Source organism: Choristoneura fumiferana, chromosome 5, assembly GCF_025370935.1.
Source record: "Choristoneura fumiferana chromosome 5, NRCan_CFum_1, whole genome shotgun sequence".
NCBI classification, from domain to species: Eukaryota; Metazoa; Arthropoda; class Insecta; order Lepidoptera; family Tortricidae; genus Choristoneura; species Choristoneura fumiferana.
In genome coordinates, this window is record NC_133476.1 from 16179607 (window position 1) to 16206129 (window position 26523).

The following is a 26523-nucleotide window of genomic DNA, read 5'->3' on the forward strand; positions in this document are numbered from 1 at the left end:
GGGACGGGGCTTAATAATTACCGTGACGGTGCAAATGATACGCTGCCCAGTTTGCGGGGGGCTATTACAAAATGAACACAATTTTCGCTTTGATGAAATTGAAACGGATTACTTTTCAGCGTAATGGACTGGTCGCGTGCGAATATCATTTGAGAGATCGTCTACTACGCGTAAATGCGACGTGTAATTCATTTTGCGCACAAAAGTCTTTGTCAGATAACATGAGAGTTAATTAAACATGCTACAAGGTTTAATTACATAATATAACAAAATACAATAAGTACATGCATTATACAAAGATGTTAGGTATGAGCATAAATTAATTCTAAAGAAACATTTGATTTTCGCAACGCATTCAGATGAATTAATTCAACCTACGCGTTCAGAAATTGAATTTTCGCCTTAATTACATACATCCATGCATAAAACGTAACTTCCGAGCTTCCGCCTTGCGGTAAACGGGAAGCGAATGCTTGAATGATGATGACATACACGAACTGAATTTCACGAGGCCGTTATTAGGTTATTACCATAATATCAATAACGTTCTGCGATTTGCGTTGCGTTGTGATATGATTGAAGACATTGCTGATTTAAGTCGTTATGTTTTAGAAATGTGGTTTCTTTCCATAAACCAACACAATTTGATCTGATCACCTCTCAAAAGGTTTCAGAAACCAAACAATTTCGAGCACATTATTTGACTATACTCTTCCTACTAGCATAGGAATGTCCTTCATCCGTCGAATATATACTAATATTATCCGCGTCCTCGTATATCATGACATCGTCAGTCGGTTTATTATATTCGTAGTCCTCTTCCACATCGCCTGCGTATTTTTCATGCTTGGGGTCGTGGAAGCTCACAACAGTAAAGACTGGTGCTGTTCCTCCAAAGGCGATGAGATCTTCGTGACTTGTGATGGCTAAGACCGAGCCTTCTGCAGGGTATGAACAAGTGATGTAGCGGTTGTGTAGGTTGATCACTTCGACACATTTGGTGCCACTGCCACCCATTATTCCGTATTTGCCTTTGCGGTTGAACTGGAAGACATGAAGTAGGTTAAGAGGTGACAACATAAACTATCAATAGGACAGGCCTATGTCCAACAGAACACGTACTTTAGAAGGACTGATATTTAATGATCATGATGATGATGATGATAATCAAATGCGTTAGATTCTGATCTCTTTCATTTACAAAAAAAATTCATGATATCAAACATCTGATATCCGTTGGTTACCACGCAGACGAAGTCGCGGGCAAAAAATTGTTATTAAACAAAAGCTCAAAAAATATGAAGTACAGAATAAAGTTACAGCGACTACTCGTTACTTTACTTGTACGAGTATTGTTCTGTATGTGCAATAGCTTTATGCATCACAGAACTTTAAAAATAGCGTCAGGTATTCCAATATATTCAAAAGTTTCAGGATGTTGCATAGTTTTTGGATTTCAAACAATGCAATCCCCGTCATGGGCTGAAATACTTCGCGGGACGTGAACAAAAGAGATAGTTAGGAATACCGCTTGAAACTATACTGAATATTTTACAGTTTTCATTTAATTCAGTGTATATTCCCGCATGAAAATGTAGACAACGGATGAAAGAGGAATCAAATATCTCCATCAAACAATGTGCAAGTTACATAGAAAGTGATGCCTTCTTTTAATGTCTACGTTTTTATGTGGGAGTTTAGGATCTCGCTGAAAAGTAATAAAGTGAGTCGATACTTTCAAATAGGTACCAACATGTTTGTTCGAAATTCTTAAATGATACAGTCGCTATTTTTTTGTCACCATAAAACGACGTTCTTAGCAATAATTTAATTGTGTCAATATTCCTTAAAATGCTCTACTATTAGGGTGCATTTCCAATGCGGCAGAGTGGATGGAACAGTGATGGAAAACGGAAGTCAACCATACAGAATATAAAGGTAGCGACGTAAGATATGGATTTCAACATTGACATGTTCATTGGTCGATTCTAATTCTACTTCACGCCTCCGCTTCACTGTACTTAATGGAAGCACACCCTACTACCACGTATGTAATTGCTACTACTTACGGCTACTTACGTAAGTTTTACTAATTACGCCTTACGTGTTCGCAAAGCAATTAACATCTGATATCGAGCCTGGCCCAAACTACCGATCCAACTTTACCGCCAAGAGCCTAAACACAAACCCAACTTGACTGTACAAGACCGTGGATTTGGAAAGTTGAGCAATATTAGGACTCGGGCTCGCGGTGGCCCAAGTATAGAATTAACAGCGATAGAATAAATCTTACTAATATTGTAAATAAAATGCTCCTTCTGCTGTTTTTTTTTTTAATTTGATACATTTTCTGTTATACAAACCTTGCCTTGATAATTAATTAAAAAAAAAACAACAAAAAAAATAATTACCTAAATAGGTAGAGCCGTCGGGCATACATTCAGCAAGCGTTTTAATTTTGTAAATGCGAAAGTTTGTTAGTATTTATGCGGGTGCGTGAGTGTGTGTTTCTTACTCTTTCACATTAAAACGACTGGACGGATTTTGATGAAAATTAGTAAGTAGCCATGGTTTGGTAGTATAGAATAGCACATATTGATCTCTAGAGACATTGTTAACGATGTCAGTGGTCTATCACTCGTTAATACAGAGCGATTTAATTCTTGTCAGTTGTCACCCGAAAACGTCCCTGCTTGCTCCTCATTTCTCCCGAAAATGGATTGTTTCTATAGATTTTTCTTAAAGGCTCCCATTTCTTTAGATTCCCAACTCAACAGATTCCCAACTCATTTTACTTTAAATAAGTTTATGGTAAAAAATAATTTTTAATTCAAGCTTTTTTAGCTGACTGTACTTTTTATCAACTTTGCTTGCATTTTCACTTAAACTAGATTTGCATACCTAATTTCAAGTCGATGCCATTAACCGTTAAGGAGTTCCGTCCTGCGGAGACGATCCTGGCTGAATTACCGGGATGTCACAACCAGATTATTGTTTTGTCACGCAATTTACATAAGTATGCCAAATTTCAAGTATATCCAACTTCTGGAAGTTGGTCAAATTTAACTTGCAAGATTTGACTACAGACAGAGAGACAGACAGCGGGACAGGTGACACTAAATAAAAGCTTGTAATAAGATCTCCGTTATGTACGATGATAAACAAAAAGAGTGGTTGGATGAATCGTGATTGTGACCCATCAGAACACACACGGGACGGTACGGGGAGGGTATAGACACGGGAATATGCAGAAATGGGAGTCTATACCTGTAACCCTGTGTGAACAATTGGGATTCTGAAGAAATGGGAATTTGTACAACTGAGAACAAACGAGTAATTGAAAAGGGAACTAAACATTTCCGCTTGTGCTTTAAACATTTTACCTACATTTCGCACGAAGCCGAGAAATTTAAGGAAAACAAGCTGCCAAAACAAAACCTCAGCAGGTCGCTTGTTCATGACAGACACCCTCAGCTCAGATACCCACGTTCATTCTGTAATTGTAAATTCAAATTAAACAAGAATGTTACTGGTAATTTCAAAATGCGTCGGTATTTTATACCAAGAAGGTCTTGTGTAATATACCTTCCTAGAAAATCGGAATATAATTACGTGAATGTTTGTGTTATCTTATCTTTACCTCAATATAAAGGTAAATTATGCTATGTTGTGGCAGTGTTACTGTTGCGAAAACTAATATATTATAATAACAAATTAAGGTAAACTACAACTTTTTAAGTCTAAGTATTTATATTTCCATGTAAACAAATATATGTGACGTCACAACAATCGTTAAGTACCGTGTGTCTACTTATAGCAGGGATGTAACGGATGTGGCTTTATCGGAAAAAGAAACGGAATCGGAACCGAAAACGGAACCGGAACCAGAATCGGAGCCTGAGTGATAGGTGGAGTACGTGACAAGCGAGCGGGGCGACGAGCGGATGACTGGGATAAACCTGTTTGTTTTTGATGTACACCGCTCAAGTCCCGCCGGCGCACTAAGCATTGACATGCGATATAACTTCTGTTTCAAAAATAACGGAACCGGACCCGAAAAGGATGTGTAATACCAAACGAAACTTTCGAATTAACGAAAACTCGGACGGAACTGGAGCTCCGTAACATCCCTGGTACTTACACTGAACCTCTATGAAGTTGGTCGATATAAGTTAAACTAAGGCATTAATGAGTCCGCTCTGTTCGCGGTGGAAACCGTGCTTTATAGGTAAATGCCTATGATGTAGGTATACCTGATTACTTTTCCAAAACTGGCAAGCGTAGATAAACTCGCCATCAACGTCCGGCCTTCGGTTTTGCACGCGCACCACGCTAACCCTTTTCTTAGCGACTATGTCATACACTGACAGAGCTTCTGTGGTCTGCCAACTACCGGCTATGACATGGTCCCTCTGTTGAAGAAAAATTTTTTTTAAATAATAATCGTTATTTATTAAAGACTTACTTTGCTCACCCGTAATAGCAAAACCCGGATGAGCAAAGTAATTGTTTTAGTTCAATGATATTATGGTCCTCCGCAAAGTGACGCCTGATTTAAGAAATTATTTAAAATAGTTACCCATTGCGCTTCATATTTCGCATGGATTTTGTTTCACATCAGAGCACGAAATATTGATATGTATATGTATACAGTACCGTTTAGTAGGGCGTTTCTGTCTACATATTTATAACCCCAGACCAGACGGAAAAAGAAGGGTGATACAAGTTTGACGCCAATGTCTCTCTCTCTGTTTGTTGCATCGTAGTTCTCAAACAGATCGACCGATTTCGATACGTTTTAAGAGAAAAAGAATTTTCTTGCGGTTGTAAATAGCTATGTTTCATGAAAACCGGTTCAGCCGTTTTTGAGATATTTAACTTTCAAGTGAAAATGTCGGGGTTTTTTGACATTTCAAAGTTGGTTAAGTTGTTCATATAATTGTATCCTTTTTTATTTTATTATCGTCTTTTGAACACTTACTACCTTATAACAATTGAAAATGTAAAAAGAATCAATGAAACTTATTAAGTACCTACTTGTAAGTCTTTTGACAACAATGAATCGAATATTATCTGAATTGTGAAAATTTTCTTCTAGCTGCCAGTAGTTACCGGGGCAAACGTGGGCATCGACGTAGCCAGCAAATTTTCTGTCCATTGCTCAGCCAAAACGATCACCACACAGTGGGTACCTGACAACCATACGCAATGAACAGAGGAAACTCTCGCCTCACTGATGCCCGCCCCGCTATACCCACTAGCGTTCAGTTCATGGACTAAGTTGACGCTTTTTAGATGATACGAGTAAAGTTGAATTTGAAAAGCTTTTAGTGAATATTATATTATAAATATTATGCATATAATCATAAAATTTAAGTGATACGAAAGCCTATTTTATTTATCGGAGTAAGTTATTTATATTGTACCATTTCTAAATCTACATAACATACTAAAAATATTTCGACAAATTATTTTGTAGAACTTTGAAATCTACGATGAAAAACAGACAATCAATTTGTGTGGTAGAGTTTAAATATAAATAAGTTGAATAATTTATTTTGAAAGACTTCCTACTTTTTATTTCTTATGATAATTATACTAATTATGCACTTCAAAACTTTACACGATTTATATAGGAGCAGCAAATTCAATGAAAATTTATATAAGACCTCTAAATTCGCCTTGAACAAAGTTCCCTGAACAACTTGTACCTGTTGAAAGCAAACTAAAGAAGGGTTGAAACTAGGAACGAGTATTCAGTATTCAGACAATCCCTCCGAATGGAATTAATATAGGTACAACTTCGTCAACTTAGTCTGCGGGGACGGGAAACCTGTCTGCACACCGCAGCGATGGAATCGCTTTACAAACTGAAAGTAATGAAAGTACGAAAATTGTATTCTTCTGCACAGAGTACTAACTAAAAGCATCAAACTTTATAACGAGTGGCGAGGCACGGATGAACTGTAGATGAACCAATGTACAGTGCACAGGGTTGAAACAGAAAAAATGTATACACTCCCTTCATTATAAATAGAAGCGAATTGAAACTTCAATTATCATTCAATATAGTCACACACAAGTCACTTTAAAAGATAATTTTGTACCTGAACAGATTGGTACATTTATTTATTATTTAATAAAGTAAATATTTCTTACACATCCCTAACTCTAAGACCGCTAAGTTCCAACAGGAGTATAAAGGCAAGTTTTTAATTAAAGTGCTTTGTATTAGCTTTGCTGGGCACCGCTCAAAATATTAGATAAACTCAACATACGAGTATGAGAACTAACTTCTCTAACAAAGCGCATTCGTGCATTTTAAAAATAGAGAAGCTCTAGACATGGTTTTATAATTGTTTTAGTTTCAAACTGTATTTTAGGGTTCCACGCCTTAGATAAGGTTTGATAAAATTCAAATTCTAGCTCATTCATTTATATACTTAAGGTATTTACCACATGATCAGCTGAAAAAAGGAGGCCTAAACTCAACATCATACTACATTTGTTAAATATTATTATTATACATACATAAGGGTGAAGCCAGACGAGCGTGATTTTTTGAGCCGTCAGCTGCTTAATTTCTGCTGCATTCGGTTTTATACAAAAAAATTGAACCTACTACAAAAACTATGAAAATAATTTTCTACCAGTCTGAAGTCTGTCGGTGTCTCAGCACGAGCCAGCAAGAGTGGACCTACGAGTATAGTGCTATGCACAATATGTTGGGCTTCAATCACTCCTGCTAGCTCGTGCTGAGGCACCGACCGACTTTAGACTGGTACTTAGAAATTATTTTCATGGTTTTTTTGTAGTCGGTTCAATTTTTTGTTATACTTTTGTTTTCACGCTTTTTAGTGTAATATTCTAAGATACAATAGTTTAATAGCAACTGCTCGTCACCTTTTACAAAAGATTGCTTTTTCCGATGCAGAGACGTACATTATTGAGGAGTCCTGATGCTTCACCATCCGGTTTACCATATGCATTACGAGGAGAATAAATTGCTTAGCAACTGTGTTAAAGTTATTAAAATTCAACCCGTCAAATACTTGTTATTGAGTAGTAACTCCGATTATCAACTGTGGTCTTCAACATCAGTTCCACTTCACCAAATGATGATTTTCAAGAGCAAATGCACGAGTTATTACTAAATATATCCAACTAGCTTTTGCCCGCGACTTCGTCCGCGTGGAATAGTAACTTTGGGAAGTATTTAATTTATTTAGGATACCTATTCTGCCAATAATAGTATATAGAAACTTCTACGGTTAACTGAAAATAACCTATTTTAATACATTGCTATAAGTATAAACTATGATTTTTTTTTTGTTCTTCCATCCATCCTCCATCCATGTTCTTTGGTAAAACGTAAATATTTTGCGGGTAGCCATATTTTAGCTAGACTAATTCTTCATAGTGAACTCTTGACACATTACGTCCTTTATTAAGTTAGGAGGGTAAGCATAGCTACACATATTTCCGATAAATATACTTATAGTAAATTGGTTTGGAAATCCTTAAATAAATAGGTCGATGTATAAAAAAAGCCGGAACAAATGATTTTTAGGGTTCCGTACTTCAAAATGAAAAAATGGAACCCTTATAGGATCACTTTGCTGTCCGTCCGTCCGTCTGTCTGTCAAGACCCTTTGTCTCGTAAACGCGCGGAGTATAGGTATCGACTTGAAATTGAAACCCTAAACTCAGGTCAATAGTCCCAAAAGCTGTGAAAAAATGAAACTTCTAAGTCAAGGCAATCAAAGCTACAATCATTAAAAGGTGTTTCCATACAAATCGCCTAACAGAAAAAGTTATAGGGTACTTCGGGCTGTCCTAGAAACTTGGAATTTTGCATAAAGGTAACTCTTTATAGCAAAATAAATAAGAAAAATCTGAAAATCATAATTATTCATGTCTGACTGTCTATCAATTACTGTTTATCAATAAGCCATCTAAAATGACCCCACACTGCGTACATTTTGCTTATGAGCTTAGAAGGCTCTGCTAACACTGCATCGTCCCCTCTGCAAACATCCAGGTAAAGTTTTCAAAAACGCTTGAAAAAATATTTAGGTATTTATTTCCTATTAGTGCCCAAATGCCAAATTTCATAAAGAACCATCGATTTATCTTCGACAATGACGATCTTCCATATAAAGTTTCATCCCCTATTTCACCCCCTCACCGGAAGAATTAAAAAAACGCGCGAACTAACATCTATTTATCTCTTATTACGTGTTGAAATGGCAAGTTTAATAAAGATTCATCGATTTATCTTCGATAATGACGACCTTCCATATAAAGTTTCATCCCCTATTTCACCCCCTCACATGTCGAATTTAAAAAAAAACGCGAACAAACATCTATTTATCTCTTATTACGTGCCGAAATGGCAAGTTTGATAAAGATTAATTGATTTATCTTCTATAATGACGACCTTCCATACAAACTTTCATCCCCTATTTCATCCCCTCACAGGCTGAATTTTCAAAAAAGCTGTAACAATTATCAACTTATTTCTTATTAAGTGCCTAAATGCCAAATTTTATGGTTTTATCTTCGACAGCGACGAACTTGCACCATTTAAACTTTCATCCCCTATTTCAACCCCTTAAAGCCTCTTTTTCGCAATAAAAGATAGCCTATGTTCTTTCCCAAGGTCTATTCTATCGCTGTACCAAATTTCATCAAAATCGGTTCAGCGGTTTAAGCGTGAAAGCGTAACAGACAGACAGACAGACAGACAGACAGACAGAGTTACTTTCGCATTTATAATATTAGTATGGATAGTATGGATTTACTATAGGTATCGCTACAACATTTGAAGAGTTCTCTCGATTTCCTTAAGATTCAATCATCAGATCCTGAGTTGGTGCTTATGGGACCTAATTGAAGACATTTCTAGACGAAAGCAAGACGGAGTTCTGAGGTAACAAACATAAAAATAAAAAATACAACCTAATTGATAACCTCCTCCTTTTTTGAAGTCGGTTAAAAAGTCCAGTTTGTGCCACACGGTGGCTGAAAATGAGTTGACACACTTTCATCCGCAAAAAAAATTCGCTCGTCTGGCTTCACCCTACAAAATAAGAATTGTAAAGTCATCTCCCAACCTTAAACGTTATTTTAAAGATTACAGCAAGCTATTTCCAAACCGCAAATTTTTTGATTTATTTCATTAATTTGTTTATTTATTTATCAATAAAACATTACAGCTTTACAGAAAAAAACCAATGCCCTGTACAATTGAACTATACACAAACGCAGAAAAAAAAATAACTACCTACTTACTTGAACTTTTTTAAAGAAGACTCATAAAATATTGGGGCCATGGCTTGACCTGCCTGGCCTGGCATGGCCTATTTTTAACCCCCGACGCAAAAAGAGGGGTGTTAAGTTTGACCGCTATGTGTGTCTATCTGTGGCTCCGTAGCTTTTAAACAGGTGGCGATTTGAATACGGTTTTTTATTTGAAATTAGGTTTTATCAAAATTCGGTTTAGCCGTTTTTGAGATATGGAACTTTGAAATGACAAAGTCGGGGGTTTTCCAACTTTTTGTTGCTTAGGTTATGAGACATTATGGCTTTATATAATAGGTGCTATCCAAATTAATATAATACAGAGTTGAACTTTGTGTTTGTTTGTATATTTGTATGTTGGGGTAATCTCTGAGAAATTCTCTGAGTAAAACTATTGAACCGATATCGAAAATTATTTCACTTTGAAACTACTCGTACACTATCCCCTTTAGCTACTTATCCAAGTGTAAAGTTCCCGCGACACGTACGTTAAGTTGCCTATAAATGAGTAAGGGAGCCAACATATTCCTTTAGGATACAGAGGACCACCAAGAAGGGGTTTTCTGAAATTCATTTCACTAAATTCAGGCATACAGAGTTGTAGCCAATTTTATATTCTTTAGGCGTGAAGCCGCGGGATATACCTAGTTAGTAAAACAAAACACAACACAAAGTAAATAACTACTTACATTAATATCTATGCTGTTACTGCAAACATCTACGCCTTCGAACGTCATCATACAACCTATGGCACATCTTGTATCCCAGACCTGTAAACAATAATTATAATATTACCTTTTGACTGTAATAAAAAAATATTGTTTTATTAATAGAAGACTAAAACTACTATTAAATTAAAATAAATAAAACTAAACCTTAATTTAAAAAAAGAGGTGTGCAGCATTCCCGCGTTGAACTGCGATTGCAATTCTCTGCGCGAGAAAGCTGCCGGCGCGAGAGTTGCCTGTTGCCTCCCTTAACCTATTGGTGAGCTCCCGTGTGTAGCTCCAGCGCACCCTTACCCCAAGGACCTACAGCCTTATTCATAAAAAATCCTTAATTGAGGTTTGATCGGTCTGTTACTTAGCAGACTGATTAAGCTTGTTAGACGGTTGTCAAGAAGTATGATTCATAAACGCTTGCTAGCAGTCTGCTAGTTGTTGAGCCGCTGATAGACTGATTAGACGCGTTATGTTGGCCACCTTGACAAATCAAAGACAAAAAATGGCCTAATCGATAATTAAAAAAAAAAAGTTGACAGCAGTGACAGCAAATTAGCAGGAAAAAAAATAAAAAGCGAGAAGTTTGTTTTCCCGCCATTTCCGATCCGCATGTTTATGTTGTGCAAAAAGCCATAATTATGTTAATCATCCTAATATTTTTTTTTCATATTTATTGTTAATTTATTGTTGCTAATTTAGAGGATTTTTAAATACAAATTCCTGAAAATATTTTTTCCTGGTTTTTTTTTAATCTTTGCGTAACTTCACCCTTCACTAAAATATCTTCGGTATGGTTTTTTGCTCTTGTCAAAGTCAGCTGTTCAAACTTGTGGCGGCCATTTTGTGACTTAGCAGGGAGATAAAGGAGGGTCTACGGTCCGCTAACTTTAGCAGAGCCTTGATCGACTGATTAGCGCTAACAGACGTTTATGAATCATGTTTTTTAGCATCGGGCCTTCAAGGAGCCTTCAAGGAGGCTCTAACTTTTTATGAATAAGGCTGCTAGTCTCGACGCCGAAAGCAAAGAAATGATATTGGGCGCCGAGACAGCTACATTTTGTGACCTTGAGGCGTTTTGTGGCGTTTAACTAATTTTTACCCGACTGCCCAAAGGAGGGTTATGTGTTTCGAGCGTATGTATGTATGTATATATGTCTTTCTTCTTTCTTTTCTCTCTTTAGTCGTTGCTGCAGCCGAAACGAACACCAATTTTAACAATGAGGTATCATTGGATTCGTCATAACTGTCGGAGTGACAAAGGCTATATAATATATAAAAAAATATGGCGGAATGAAAAAAAAATTGTTTTGTAACAATATTATGAGTATCAAATAAAAGTTAATAAAAAGCCCTTTCTAAATATACATGGTTTTGAATACTTTTAGTGTACCATTTTCAGATAAATATCAAAAAAGTATAAAATAAAACATTAAATTAAAAAAATCAACTCGACACATATACAACATACAAAACTCGACTGCCTTAAAAACTAAAAGGAAGAAAATAGTTCAACAGTCGGGTCCCAATCAAACCGTGACCAGCTCAAAAAATATTGGTAATGGGTCCAGACTGTTGGAACTTTACATTAACTACTTGACAAAGTTCTGGACCCCTACACTTATAATATTTTCTTTTAGTTTTTGATTTCATGAAGCGAAGTGGAGACAATGGGCTGCGACGTGGTGAGCGTTTTTTCTATTCATTGCGTGCGCTATCAGTAACCACTATTTGGTAAGCGACTTGGCCGCGCAATGAACAGAGAACACGCTCGCCGCTCCGCTGTCCGTCCCGCTGCTCGCTGGCAACCAGTTCGCGGCTTTATACTCTGCTATACTTCTCCACTCTGAGCTAAGCCCGACTGAACTTGGAGTCCTGTCCTTACCTTAACCCTGGTAACCTTCACGCCACATCACCATCACTGTCAACTAAATATTAATGCTACGAACGGAAACTTAGGTAGACAACAAACATGAGCATTCTGGGAATTCAGTCTTTCAAAAAGCTAAAAGCATACTGGATACAATACCTTGTGGTGCCGTTTAAAACTGTGAAAAGGAATGCTTAATAAATAATCTCAACTCTGAACGTTTAACCGCAAAGCGAAATATTTTAATCTCGACAGAGATGCTTTGAGGGAATGAATGACGCAGGGTTGTCAAACAAAATGGTATAACTATAAAGTATACTTATTATGTGTTTAGAAATTCTAAGGAATTTCAATAAATTGGGATTTCTGTATCAAATCAATCTATGCAACATTTGTAGAATCGTAGATTTTTTTTCACTTCTATTTATTGTTTCCGGTTATAAACGATGAACTAAACCATGCTTAATAAAATGGGATACTTTACATAGAGATAATTATATCTGATTCCGCACTCACAATTTTTTTTCTCTAATCGTAGTTAATTTATCAGCCAATGTTACACAAATTATTTATTACACTTTCATTAGGTACTTTAATTACTAGCTGCGTTTATTACGTGAAGCAACCCTAGGTCATTGTCCGCCATGTTTTATTCAGGGCGCGTTTACAAGTTACAAGTTTAGTGGTTGGCATTGTGCTGTTTGTCACAGGTGATATTGCCCGCGCATCGCAATGGGAAACAGAGACGGAATGCGCGCTAGAGTGCATGCTAAGCATCCTGAGTAAAGGAGCAGTGGAATAAAAGACAACATGAGGTATGCAAGAGATTCAAGAATTATTCCCTCACCTTACTAAGTGATGAACTTGAATGTGAATATGGAATGAAACTGTCAGTATATTTATCGTATTGTCTCGATTGAAGATGAAACGTGGATTAAAGCCGTATATGCTGATTCAGCCCTTTCTGCTGATTGCTTTCTCCATCAAATATACTTGTTGTTACCTTATTCAGATTTTGCCAGCTGTTTCAAAGATGCCTATTTCAGTCATGAGCGATATGTAATCTACACTAGGATAATGTTTTTAAAAGGCACCTTAGTTACTTTAGGTCGCTACGGCCCTGAACTGTCAATCCTAAACGGTTCAAACATGTAGCCACTTTCAATTTCAAATGTAATTTTCGAAATAATTAAACGAGATAGCCCGGGTTTGAGCCCGTGACCCCCTGCTTGAGAGCTAATTTTAATTTAAAGCCCGTATAAATATGGATCATGTCATTTAAAATAATAATAATAAATTAGTCACTTCAAAGTTCATATATTTTGCTACTTTAGGATCCCACTAAATAATTAAACTCGTTTGATGACGAGATTGCGCTGAGTTTATCACGTTGGTCGGCGTCCTTACTCGGTATGGGTACTGGCACAATGCTGAGCCAGCGCCTGTTCTTCAATGCATCACATGGCTTTTCATTTATGTGTCTGATCTGTTTAATTGTTATTACTTATCTTTTTATTTGCTATCGTATTTAGTACCTTGTTTTGGACAAAGTTTTATGTGCTGAATTGTTAGTTTTATTCCTCTTTATTTACTAAGCCATGTCTTTGTTTTGAAGAATAAAGATTATATCTACCTATATATTTATCAAAGGTTCTTGCTGGATTCTTCTCAACAGAGGTTTTTCCGAACCGGTGGTAGATTTTTTTGATATAGTGCTTGTTATATATAAGCCTAAATTGAATAAAGATATTTTGACTTTGACTTTGAGGTAAAACTACTAGACTCACGGCTTATGGTAACATTAAATATAAGTGTTTAGACATTAGTAATAAATAAACAGATTTGGCTTTCTATTAAATGAAATAAGTGGTGCTTTGAACATTTTAGCAACTGACACTGTTGAGAAATTCGAAGTAAGTAAGCAATTCAAATTTACGCCAATCAGTCTCCGCTGTAGATCATAAAATGTCAGCAGTTGGATGTTCAAAGCACTGTTTATCGTATTTCGTAGGTACCTTTTCGTATTTCGTAGGTATTTTCGTTTCGTATTTTGCGGCACTGGATCGACTTTATTTAATCCTAGCTCTATAGTAAATCTCATTAAAGCCCACGTTAATTCATTGCCACGTAATCGGAGGATTAAGTTTCTGGCCAGATTTAACGTTTTATAAGAAGCCGTATGTACTCGTAATACGGAAACATATGAAACCACGTTTAGACCGGCGAAATCATCCTAGGTACTATCCTATTAATATTATTAATGTGAAAGTTTGTGAAGATGTTTAGTTAGATGTTTGGAGGTTTGGATGTTCGTTACTCAACCACGTCTAAACCGCTGAACCGATTAAGATGAAATTCGGCATACAGATAGTTTGAGTCCCTGGAAAGGACATAGTATAGTTTTTATCCCGGAAAATCATACTTAGTTCCCGCGGGATAGCGATAAACGAATACTACGCCGACGGAGTCGCGGGCAGCAGCTAGTGTGTCCATAAATACATTTCGTCAAAAAGAGGGTCAAATATCAATTCATAGTCTATAATTATTCACTTGACTTCACAAAAAAAACCTGTGGTAGTGTATTGGTTTGTCCTAGGGCCTTTCATGCTCAAGCACCTAGTTGGCACTCCAGAGTTACTTATCAGATTTTTTGTGCGAAATTACATTCGAAATTTACCATGAGCTTTTTAAAGGAAAAAATCGTAAGCTTACAACCATCTGCGAAGAAGGTCAATGGTATGTGTGAAGTTCCAACCTCGCACACTAGCCTTCTTATCCTGAGTGGATACTTGTGCTCAACAGAGGAACGGTCGGATTTAGATGTTGATAATGATAAATGTCATACAAAAGTGCTAATTACATAAAATCCTTTTACGCTCTGTCACTTGTTAAAACAACCGCCAACTACAGGCTTGTTCCGAAATAAAAGATTCCATTTTCCTTTTTTTAGCCGTTTAAATTTTCAAAAGGCTAAAAAGGTTAAGCGGCGCAGTTTAATATCTCTCTGGCAACAAAATAACATTCCGGTTTAGTACATCTTTAATTTATAAAAGGGCTTTTGTACTTTGTTAACATTTTGTGTAAATTAATAAAGGTAATTAGGTACGTTTCGGGTAGTTCTTTTAAGAGGGCCATTAAAAATACATTTTTTTAATATTTTTATGTAATGGTCGCACGAATGCTTTGCCTCCATTTTTGTTTTCAGAGAAATGCTTAGGTATGAAAAACGAGAAGAGTGTTTAAACTTGACTTTCACACTCAATCAGTCCACATTCGCTTTATTTTCTTTCATTCTTTCTTACTCCAACTGGGATAATTTCTCCAATACAAAATGAACTAGGTAAGTTGACAGTAGGTAGGTACTTATGGACAACACTAATGTTACTTAAGTTACTTTTACGATTGGTTCTTAAACCTAAATCCATGTGTAGTTTTCCTTGTCAACATTTCTATGGCATATTTTCTATGGGTACAAATTTTATTGCTGGTATCGAAAAGTAACAAGGATTGATCATGGGACTAGTCATTCATAAGTCGTCATCGCATAAGTAGTAGCAACTTGTAGGCATGATAATGTCATAGGTATAGGTGTGTTTGTGAAAACCCATAATCAACTATACTCAAGAGTCATCAGTATCATTAGAGACAATTAGAGTCACGCATGACTAGTAGTTATTATGACAAAGCAAAGGAAGCATGCTTGGCACTACATTCTACTAAATATACGGTTGAGTGCATAGGCCTTATTTTCTACATATAAATTTGGAATCACCGTCGTTTTCACCACTTCTTTCTATCACACGGTATAAGATGAGGGTAAAAAGGGATGGCGAATGCGATCACGAACGTCAGCGCGTTAGTGAATACGTCCTCAGCAGCGCTACTATGAAATTCGAAAATCGAAGTTTGAGTTGTTCCATCCCTCTGACACTTACACAATTTAATACGAGAGTGAGGGACTTTACGATAGGAACTTCGATTATCGAACTTCGTAGTAGGCCCTCAGTTCTACGTACCCTGAGCGTTTTGTCCCACGCCGCGCTGGCAAAGACAAACGGTCTGTCGTCGTGACACTTCAGTGCACACACCTGGCCGAAATGCATGCGTTGCAGCTTCTTCGGTATGAACTGGATACGTAGCTTGTGCACTTTATACGTAAGATCGACCTGAGGAGAAAATAGAGTAAATATAGTAGACGTATGCACCTATTAAACGCTAGTCAATGTCTAGAATATAGATAAAGCTTTATGGAGGCAAATTTAATGTGATTATTGTGCTTATAATCTATTTGTTCTAACATGATTCAAATGACAAATGCCAAGCCAAACTGACGGAACTAGAGTCCCTCCTATACTGTTACGCAAACTATCGATACTTTTGCATGTACCTAGTGCTAAAAGTGGCAATAGCATTATACGTTACGCTATCGATCTGAAAGTCTTATTTGATTGTTTTTTTTTTAAATTTCAACTCCAAACTTGTTACTTTTATAGGTATCCCGTGAAACCATATCGAAAATACAAACTGAGACATAGATGCACAGAAAAACCAGAAAAAGAGACCAGCGCTGGGAATCGAACCCAGGTCCTCAGTAATCCGTGCTGCGTGCTATAACACCACTGCTGGACAGGAATCTAGACACGATTTTTTCCTATGCATACATATCTCAGGTTGCTTATTTCTACTACACTACTTACGCAGCAGCACTAGCGCCATTTATGTTCCGCTCTCATCGAGAGACGTCACATTCTTTCGGAACTAACCGCTCACCCAGACAAGAGATGTCGCTACGAAGCAATCAAATTATGATTGGTGTTTTGGAGTCTTTTTTTGTAGTCTTATTTGAATTTTAAATTAAAATATAATTTATTCAACACTTGGAGTGTCACTTTCCGACTCTGACGAACAATCTTGCAAATTAATAATAAGTTCGTTTATTTTACCGCTTTTATTTTTACACATAACACTCACCTCTAGCAATGGTGGCCTACTGAAACAATATTGTAAGGGCGTTCATTAAAGAAAGTAAGTAAGTTAATCTAACACAGTATCTACGCAGTAACTCAACAATTTGTTAGCAAATTTGAGTTCAAATATTCGAACAATCAGCAGTTTTAATGTGATTTCATTTTTTCAAGCATTATCTATCTCTGTTAGAAAAAAAAACAAATTGTTACCGCCTCACAAAGTTACATAATCATCATGTATCATTTGAATCATCTTAGAACAAATAGAGTTTAAAAGATAGCGACATTTACGTAGAGGTGTGTGTGTATTTATGTACACCAACGTAGGTTTCTGTTAGCGTTATTGCAGTCTGAAAATCTTAACTATCAAAATTAGGGCGTAAAAGACATACTGCTAACTCAAAATTATGAACAATCAATGAAAAAGAAAATACATAAAATAAAATTATGCGGTGGCGTTGTCTAAAAACATTGGACTTCTGATGTTAAACCACGGAATACGTTCAAAAAGTTAAAAAGCACTTTTAATGATGACCGGATGGCCAAGTGGTTAGAGAACCTGACTACGAAGCTTGAGGTTCCGGGTTCGATTCCCGGCCGGGGCAGATATTTGTATAAATAATACGAATGTTTGTTCTCGGGTATTGGATGTTCAATATGTATTTAAGTTTGTATTTATCTATATAAGTATGTTTATCCGTTGCCTATTATCCATAGTACAAGCTTTGCTTACTTTGGGACTAGGTCAATTGGTGTGAAGTGTCCCATGATATTTAAAAAATAAAATAAAAAAACCGCCCAAGAGCGTGTCGGACACGCCCAAAATAGGGTTCCATAGCCATACGAAATTAAGTAATGTAGGTATTACGTGGTAACACTTGACTCGTCTGGACGTATAAAATTTGCCTTTATCCTCAAGCGGCCAAGTTGTTTCAGTCTATAGCACCCACTGAATTAAAGAGGGACAGTTACAATTTTACAGCGAAAGGATCCGTTCAATGTAATCCTTGACCAGTGACCCAGTTTTTACAGGATTGAGAGGGGCTCTCGAGGATACCGTAAAACCATTGTAATGTTGAAGTTACGACGAATGCCATAAACTGAGATTAGGCTTCAACGGTTTATTGGAGGTTACGTTTTACGCAGACTCGTAACAAGTGGTCGGGATATAAATTAGATCATTAGAAAATTCTCAGAAGCAAAAAAAATGATCTTAAATCGAGGAATGTAATTTTAAAAGAGTAAATTTCTACTATAAGAATTTTCAGATGTGCTAGTAGTTGAGTTCTGTTGTTATTAGTAGGTATTTGATTAATTTGTATTCATGCGAAGGGTGAAATCGAAACAGTGCAATACAATGTTCCGCGAAGATGATGTACATACATCTACAGAGTCCGCGGTAGGTATGTACCTAAGTGTACGGGTGGCGGTCATTGCGCAAAAGTACGAAATAGGGTATCGTAGGGAGAAATGTTCACAGGTGGAGTAGGGTGTACAATTGATTATCGTGCGGGACTGTCACAAGCGTAGGAATTAACGGTCATGCTACACTGGAGTTCCGTGGGCTGCACTAGCATATTCATGTTAAATGCCAGAACGAGAAAGTTAAGGTGGAAATACATGAATGGCGGATTTTACTCTAACACATAATCAGCCCTCAGGTTGATCGACATTGGCCCAACATGCTGTTGCTACTAAGGCACCAGATAATGTACCTACTCTGATATAACCTAACCAACAAAAAGTTGGAAACCCCCGACTTTGTCACTTCAAAGTTCAATATCTCAAAAATGGCTAAACCGATTTTGATAAAACATGTCTAAAACCATCGTTAGAAAACCTGCTTTCAATTAAAAAAAAACACATTCAAATCGGTCCACCCGTTTAAGAGCTCACACAGACACACATAGCGGTCAAACTTATAACACCCCTCTTTTTGCGTCGGGGGTTAAAAACAGAGCAATAAAGGTTCATAAATGCATGAAAATTGTATTTGTAGTCTAAACATTGAAAGCTAATAACAATAAATTCAACACCTGCCGAGCGCCAAACGCATTACACGTTTTAAAGTTACCACTGAAAGTAATAAATATTCAATGAGCATAAATTTACTTAGTTGCCTGGTTGAGTAAATAAAGTTAATAAATGCCTGAGGCTTTTGTACTTTTCAACGTAGAGCTAAAGGTACTTGCCTAACTTATTGTACAAATTACAAGTTACTTGCAAACGGGGCTCAAAATAATAATGTCGAATATTTAGTTTAATAACTTATCAGCCTGTAAGATTTAAAGTCTTGCGGTGTTCATTGTGAGCATTTGCTCTCTAATTTCTGCCTACTTTAAGAAATCGTATAACTTATGTGATCATAAGTGAAATCAAAATTCTCGTGTCACAGTATTTGTGATCAAACTCCGAAACGGCTTGACCGATTTTTATGATTTTTTTTGTGTATATTCGGTAGGTCTGAGAATAGGACGTAAAGTATTTTTCATACTTCTACGCGGACGGAGTCGCGGGCAACAGCTAGTATTAATACAAACATTTAGATTGTAAAAAATCGATTACAAGGAAGCTAAACTGATGGCATGAAAATATAAAAATGATTATGATGATAGTAGGTATACAGGTCGTCCCAAGACCACAGTGTAAGAAAATGTAAGTTTTTAGACTTTGCCAAGACTATGCGACATTAAGAGAAATTACCTTAACCCTTTTCCAGGCGTAGTGCATTATTAATGAGCACATAAAAGTACAGTAGAGTTCATAATCTTGTGAGCAAAAACTTGATCAAAAATATCTGAACACGCTTCTACGCCGTTAACAATAGAGTCGCATCGTGTTCAGATATTTTTGATCAAATTTTTGCTCACAGGTTTATGAACTCGACTGTACATACACAATTATTCGACCTTGTTTAATCTAAAATATATTACAAAATTAATTAAAGTCGTTAAAATATATTTTCCTTTTTAAATTAATCTCTCATAGGTTAACAAAATAATATAAAATATAAATATGATAGGACACTTAATACCACACGACAATTTCTTTCTTAACCTTCTGGAAGGCAAAATAGAAGGAAAACGTGGTAGGGAAAGACCTATTTTAAACAGGTGAAGGAAAGGGCGGGTGTCTTGTCGTATCAGGAAGTCAAACAGCTGGCCAAAGACCGTGCGGATGGCGATTACTCCACCGACAAGAGCATAGCTTTTAAATTTAAGAAGAGAAGGTAAACAAAATAGGATTCTGGTCTGGACCTAAGAGATAAAAAGATCGCTAAATCACAGCCAATTTTCTTGGATCTAGATCTACTGTTTCGATTCTTGAAAAAGAAGTCTTACTAACGCTTTCGTCACTGGCCTTAGACTCGAGTCTTATTCAGGTATCGTGATGTTGAAAAAGCATTCGAACGCACTCAAATATAACAAAAAAAAATTGAACATACTTTAAACGAGTATTCTAAAGTGCTAGACAAACGCTACTTATTATTCAAAGTATCGTACGTCAGAATGTTTACCGACCTCCTGGGTTGCCATGTCGAACACTTTTATTGACGCGTCAGCATATCCCACAATGAGTTTTGCTTGGTCAGACGTTAGCCCTAGAGACAGTGCTGGGCTCCGCTCTGTTATAACAATTGAATGTTTAGCGTTGCTTCTTAATTGCAAGGTGGGTAATAATAAGAGAAGCAAGTTGAGACAAACATACAAACACACACATTTATTATATTAATACCTATGGATTAGCGGAATCATATCAATAAACTTTATAACGTACAGTCAAGTTCTTCTTCTGTTCTAATATTTTTGCTAAAAATATTTCCCAAAAGTATAATTCTCGACTATACAGTAAAGCAATCCGCAACCTCTAGAAAGTGATTGATATGCAATAACAATTTGCTCGTTAAGAAAAAAAAACATTTAATGTTGGTTAACTCACGATTTATGAAAGGCGTTGAATGGGCAGAAATGCCGGGCGCCCCGTAGAACTGCATGTTCAGACATTCTAATGCCGGGTCGGCTCGAATGCAGAGTTGCGGTGCATCGCTTGGCATGGAAATCTGGTGATGAAACAACAAGCGATACTAAGGGGCTGTTTCACTACCCATGGATTGATTTTATTTGACGGATAAATGTGATGCCGTCTCCGTCTATTCGAACAAAACAAACAGTGTGTGACGGCATCACATTTATCCGTCAAATAAATTTAATCCGTTTAGGGGCATACATGTCCAAATGTCAGAAAGTCCAGGTGTCACATTGTCCATGGTCAAAAAGTCCGAAGGTTATAATGCTTTAATGTCGGATAGTCCATATGTCCGAGAGTCCAGGTGTCACATTGTCCATTGTCAAAAAGTTCGAAGGTTATAATGCCTTAATGTCGGATAGTCCATATGTCTGAGAGTCCAGGTGTCACATTGTCCATTGTCAAAAAGTTCAAAGGTTATAATGCCCTAATGTCGGATAGTCCATATGTCCGAGAGTCCAGGGGTCTCACTCATTCTAATTTGGTTTTGTTTACACCTATTGCAATCGAATTGTTTTCGACTCGATCGCCTTTACTGTCAAGTCAATAAGAGCTGCCACCACGTAGACAATACGATAACAATATGGAAAGAGACAATGTAGAATGAGGCCCCAGTCCATCTGCATGACTGGATCAGCTGGTCAATTCTTGTCGACTCGACATGACATGTACGAAGCATCATAGATGCATCTGGATCTTACTGAGAATGGGTCTCAGGGTGTTAGATAACAGACTGGAAATAATGCAGATGAGCAATCTAGCTCTCTAATCTATTTCAGTTATATTTATAGTTGTGTTAGTCATATTTTTATACAATGAGACATTATGGGATTCAGGGCTTCAGAACTAGGACGTTTAATCCTTCGGACTTTTTGAGTATGGACTTTTTGACGCTAGGACTTTCAGACACTAGGATGTTTCAGCCTTCGGACTTTTTGACCATGGACTTTTTGACGCTAGGACTTTCAGGCACTAGTACGTTTAATCCTTCGGACTTTTTGACCATGGACTTTTTGACGCTAGGACTTTTAGACACTAGGACGTTTCATCCTTCGGACTTTTTGACCATGGACAATGTGACACCTGGACTTTCTGACATTTGGACATGTATGCCCCCTAAACGATTTAATCAATGGATGGTGAAACAGGGAAATAATAGGTCAAAACTGCCTGCCTGTTAAATTATTCACAATTAAGTATTCTTGAAATGTTTAGGTAATTAACTAAACAAACAGGGGCAAAGTGGCGTGAAAATAAAGAGGCCTTTTCTCAGTAGTAAGTGGATGTGGGCTGATTTGATTAATTGATCGAAACGAACTTCAGTTGCCAGATTTGGTACAGTCGAGTTCATAAACTTGCGAGCAAAAATTTGATCAAAAATATCTGAACACGACTATAAGTGTTAATGGCGTAAAGGCGTGTTCAGATATTTTTATTCAAATTTTTGCTCTCAAGTTTATGAACTCGACTGTACATTCAAGAATTTAAAAAAAATTACTCATCTATCATTGTAATACAAACTAGAATAATGTATTTCAATACAGAAAATTAAATTTGTTTAGATATTTCTAATCGGGGAATTTTAATATTTAAGAGACTACTTAAATTTGACGTTGTTTTGTTTACCTACAATTAGTTAATTATGTAAACCTTTCAATTGTGCTTCATGCATGTATTGAAGCTGAAAGCTGAAAGGTAAATGTTTTATTTTAAGTGCTGTTTTTGAACTTAGGTACTGCTTTCACACAACTACCTTTTACTTTAAAAATTAAGCAAACAATACATCGATTTGGTATTCTAAATCGATGAAGCAATAACGAAATTAATTGCATTCCTCAGGTAGGACAAAACGAAAACGAAATTAAAGAAAAAGTCGAAGCGTTGTGACCATTGGCCTTTGATCCGGCTGGCATCTGCTTTTGAATAAAATAACGGTATGCAACGTACATCAGGTATCTCAATTCGATAAACAGTTCCATCCATACAGGCTGCGTAGCAGACCCTGGCTTCCGTGCGGCTGTATTCCAGCGCGTACACGGGCTTTGGTGGAAACTGGACGTTCCGAAGCGTGCACATCACAGCACCCGTTGCTCCATTGCGCATCTGAAAGTTTTGTCATGCGCTTGGTTGCTTTATGCGTTAAACGCAATGCGTTTGACCATGTTTGACGCACATCTAATCCAACCAACCCATCAAAGGTTTACCGCTGCGCTCCCGCGTAAGACAATGTTTGATAATTCATTTATCTGATGCAAATTGATGTGCGTCAAACGCATTGCGTTTAACGCAGCGTTAAATTCCTTTTTAAAAGCGGTGGCGCGCAGCCCGAAACATATGGAGCTAAACTCGATTTAAGACGTGAGTTATCCGGGACAATATCATTGTGTTTGTCATTTTTGTATGGACTCCGGTCCGAGTACTTCTCGGTCAAAAGACGACTTCACTATAAGTTGTTTCCCGTTAAAACAACGACAACATCATGGCTCTTATTAAAAATATAAAAAAAAAACATAGTAACAACTTTATATAGGTTTTTCTAGCTGCCCGATACCTTGAGATCCCCTGAAATGTCACATTGTTGTTTACATTTTTTCCTTGGGATTCGATATCCGAGTTTAAATAGTTTACCACTGCAGCGTGTTCATATTTTTTAATAATATTATATTATAATGATAGGAATGTAATAATCAGTCTAAAAAACATACTATATGGTACTTTAACTTAGTGCCGTACCTAACTAAAAATACCGTAGTACCTAATGATTTGAACACGCACTTGCGCTCATAACGATATACTACGTTAAACTTGGATCTACGTGTAATTTAATGATTCATCTGATAGGGGTCGTTGTTGTTTGAGCAACCACAAGAAAATAACCAGGACGACAATATTTCACCTACACCAGGTAAGATTTGGCAAGAACCTTTTGTTGTATAAAAATAGAGTAAGTAACTAAGTATGCCATTTTTTGTCTGGATGGGCTGTAAGTTGGTACTATTTTATCATTACCTCACCTCTAATTAGAATGAACGGGCCCCGAGCTTAGTAGGAGATCAATAGCTCATTAAAAGAACTCCCTTTTTATTACAATCTTTTATTTAACTTGCAATGTACTCGTATGTATGTATGTAGGTATAGTCACCAGCACCAATATCTGACACAATAAGCGTCCATAAATATCTGATAAGACTCTGTTTCTAGGGCCGGAAGGATGTGTCAGATATTTTTGCACGCTCCGCTGTGGCAGATATTAATGCTGGTGACTTAACCTACGGGTCTAATCTAGGGAGTTGTATTCGACCCACTTCCAGTGGTCGGATTGACTTGAAATTTGGCATAATTATGTAAATCTGGTGACAATATAATAATCTAGCAGTGATTATTCTGGTGGTTGAGCCAGGATCATCTCCGCAGGATGGAACTCCTCGACGGTTAATGGTATCGACTTGAAATTTGTTACGGAAATGTAGTTTGGATGACAATGCAAGTTCAGACAACAAAAAGTACAATCGGCAAAAAAATCTTGTATTAAAAATTCAATTTTTAACAAAAAAAAATTCTAGTCAGAAGCTTTCTAAAATTAATTGTGTATCTGTATGTACCTGTATTAATCCAGTAGAATGACCAACGATAATGTGACATCCATCTCGGGAATACACTGCAGCCGTAACGTAACCAGACTCCGAAAAATACCATCTGTTGTACAAAACCATATTCGCAGTTCCGTTTAAAAACGTCACATAGTTATCTTTTACCCATTGATAACGATCTTTCCGGTTTATTCTGCCTTTGTAAAATAACGGATACCAAATACTATGACAGTTGTTTTCGTTCTCGTAATAATTATGAAGTCGAGTTTTAAAATCTTCGAGAGTATAGGTATAATTGTCCATTTTTTTATTACCCAATGAAGCCATCTAGATTTTATTCAACATAGTACATGTCTATCTATATCTATACTTATATCACCTAACCTTAACCAACAAAAAGTTGGAAAACCCCCGACTTTGTCACTTCAAAGTTCAATATCTCAAAGACGGCTGAACCGATTTTGATGAAACATGTCCAAGAACCATCGATAGAAAACCAGCTTTCAATTAAAAAAAAACGCATTCATATCGGTCCACCCGTTTAAGAGCTACGGTGCCACAGACAGACACACATAGCGGTCAAACTTATAACACCCCTCTTTTTGCGTCGGGGGTTAATTATAAAGAGGAAAGATTTGGATTTTGGATTTTGTTGGGATTGTTGGGATTTTACTAATTGATTACCTGCCAAAAAAAAACAACAATGAATGCTGATTATTACGAGTAGGTATGCAAATTTAGTACTTACATCAGCTTAGAGAATCAATAATAGAAAACCGGCCAAGAGCGTGTCGGACACGCCCGAAATAGGGTTCCGTAGCCATTACAAAAAAAATAAGTAATATTTTTCTAAGGATTTCGTATTTTGTACGGAATATTCCAAGTTTAGCTATATTTTATACCTTAGGCTGCTTATTTACTCTTAAACTACTAATAATGCTCAAGAAAACATAACCGTTATAGTTTTCGTTGTATACTTCTACCATATATTTTTTTTCATTTTTTTTTGTTTCAAACCCTAAATACGAAGAGGCAAACTGAACAAAGGAATTTTGCTGTTGCACGACAACGCCCCAGTGCACACTGCTCGCACAACAAAGCTGGCCATGACCAAAAATGGCTTCGAAGAAATCAATCACCCTCCTTACAGCCCAGACCTGGCCCCTTGCAACTATTTTCTGTTCAGCCTCCTGAAGAAAGATAAGGGAACGCCGATTTTTCATTGATGAGGACATGAAGTCTGCGGTTAACGAGTATTTTGATGATAAACCGAAAACAAAATTCTTTATGAGTTAATTAATGTCACTATTTGAAAAGTGTAACAGGTGTATTTCTCTCGCAGGGGATTAGGTAGGTAAATAGAAAAACAAAAATAACCAACCAACAGGTAGCCTGCCTGCATGTTACGACACTGTTTACGAGCAAGACTGATGAAAAAAGTATTAAGAATACTTATGGAACTCTTTCCTACCTGGATCAGCCCAGAAGAAAAACCCACAATTATGTGCTCACCATCGGGAGAATACAGCATACAGAAAATATAACCTAAAGCTGATAAATAGTCCAACTTAAGGATTCTCTCGTTAGGAGTGCCCACAAAGAACCTTCTCTCATTATCCTGGAGCCAAGTTACTTCTGCTACACTAAGCCTTTTCTCAGCAAATGATACAAAAGGATTTCTTAAGTTTTCTTCATCTCGAGCCAACTGCAATTTAATTCGCTCTTTGTACTCTTTAACAAATATATTGATGTCGGATTCGTCTTCGTTCAAGGTATATCGACTGTAAGTTGAGATATTAAACACACTCGTAGTCATTATTTTATTTTAATTTGCTTTTTACAAAGTACACAGTGTTGATTGTTGATTGACTTTTTGCAGGTCTAGTTTTTTTTCGGTTTGTTCAGGGCTTTGGTTCAGGGGCAAAACCGATGGCATCATGACACTGATTAGAAAAGTCAAATATTTCGCGCCGTTTTTTTTTTAAATAATATTATGGTTTTGTATAAAACCAGCCTTCCCAGCATTATTTTTCATGCCCAGTTTTTGG

At 36.8% G+C, this 26523-nt stretch overlaps 1 protein-coding gene across 2 annotated transcripts; it reads right to left on the reverse strand.

Moving 5' to 3' along the window:
• Window positions 1-232: 232 nt before the first annotated feature.
• Window positions 233-26407, reverse strand: LOC141427822 (uncharacterized). 2 transcript variants are annotated; one of them, XM_074087409.1, is made up of 8 exons: window positions 25947-26407; window positions 22833-22988; window positions 20799-20919; window positions 20381-20484; window positions 15909-16058; window positions 9993-10073; window positions 4254-4412; window positions 233-1044 (listed from the first exon to the last, which is right to left on the reverse strand). In XM_074087409.1, exons 1-8 carry the CDS (start codon window positions 26289-26291, stop codon window positions 697-699), a joined length of 1464 nt encoding a protein of 487 aa, XP_073943510.1. In that variant the 5' UTR covers window positions 26292-26407; the 3' UTR covers window positions 233-696. The 2 variants fall into 2 exon arrangements, with proteins under 2 accessions (XP_073943510.1, XP_073943512.1); XM_074087411.1 differs by lacking the exon at window positions 25947-26407 and adding an exon at window positions 24488-24680.
• Between the last annotated feature and the right edge of the window lie 116 nt (window positions 26408-26523).

Bases quoted from the DNA above. Each gene is read 5' to 3' on its own strand.
- LOC141427822 (XM_074087409.1), bottom strand. From the start codon at position 26,291: ATGACTACGAGTGTGTTTAATATCTCAACTTACAGTCGATATACCTTG. The intron at 20,485-20,798 runs GTGAGTTAACCA...TTGTTATAACAG, and splicing joins TTCAACGCCTTTCATAAATC to AGCGGAGCCCAGCACTGTCT. The intron at 1,045-4,253 runs GTATACCTACAT...CATGTCTTCCAG, and splicing joins AGTTTTGGAAAAGTAATCAG to TTCAACCGCAAAGGCAAATA.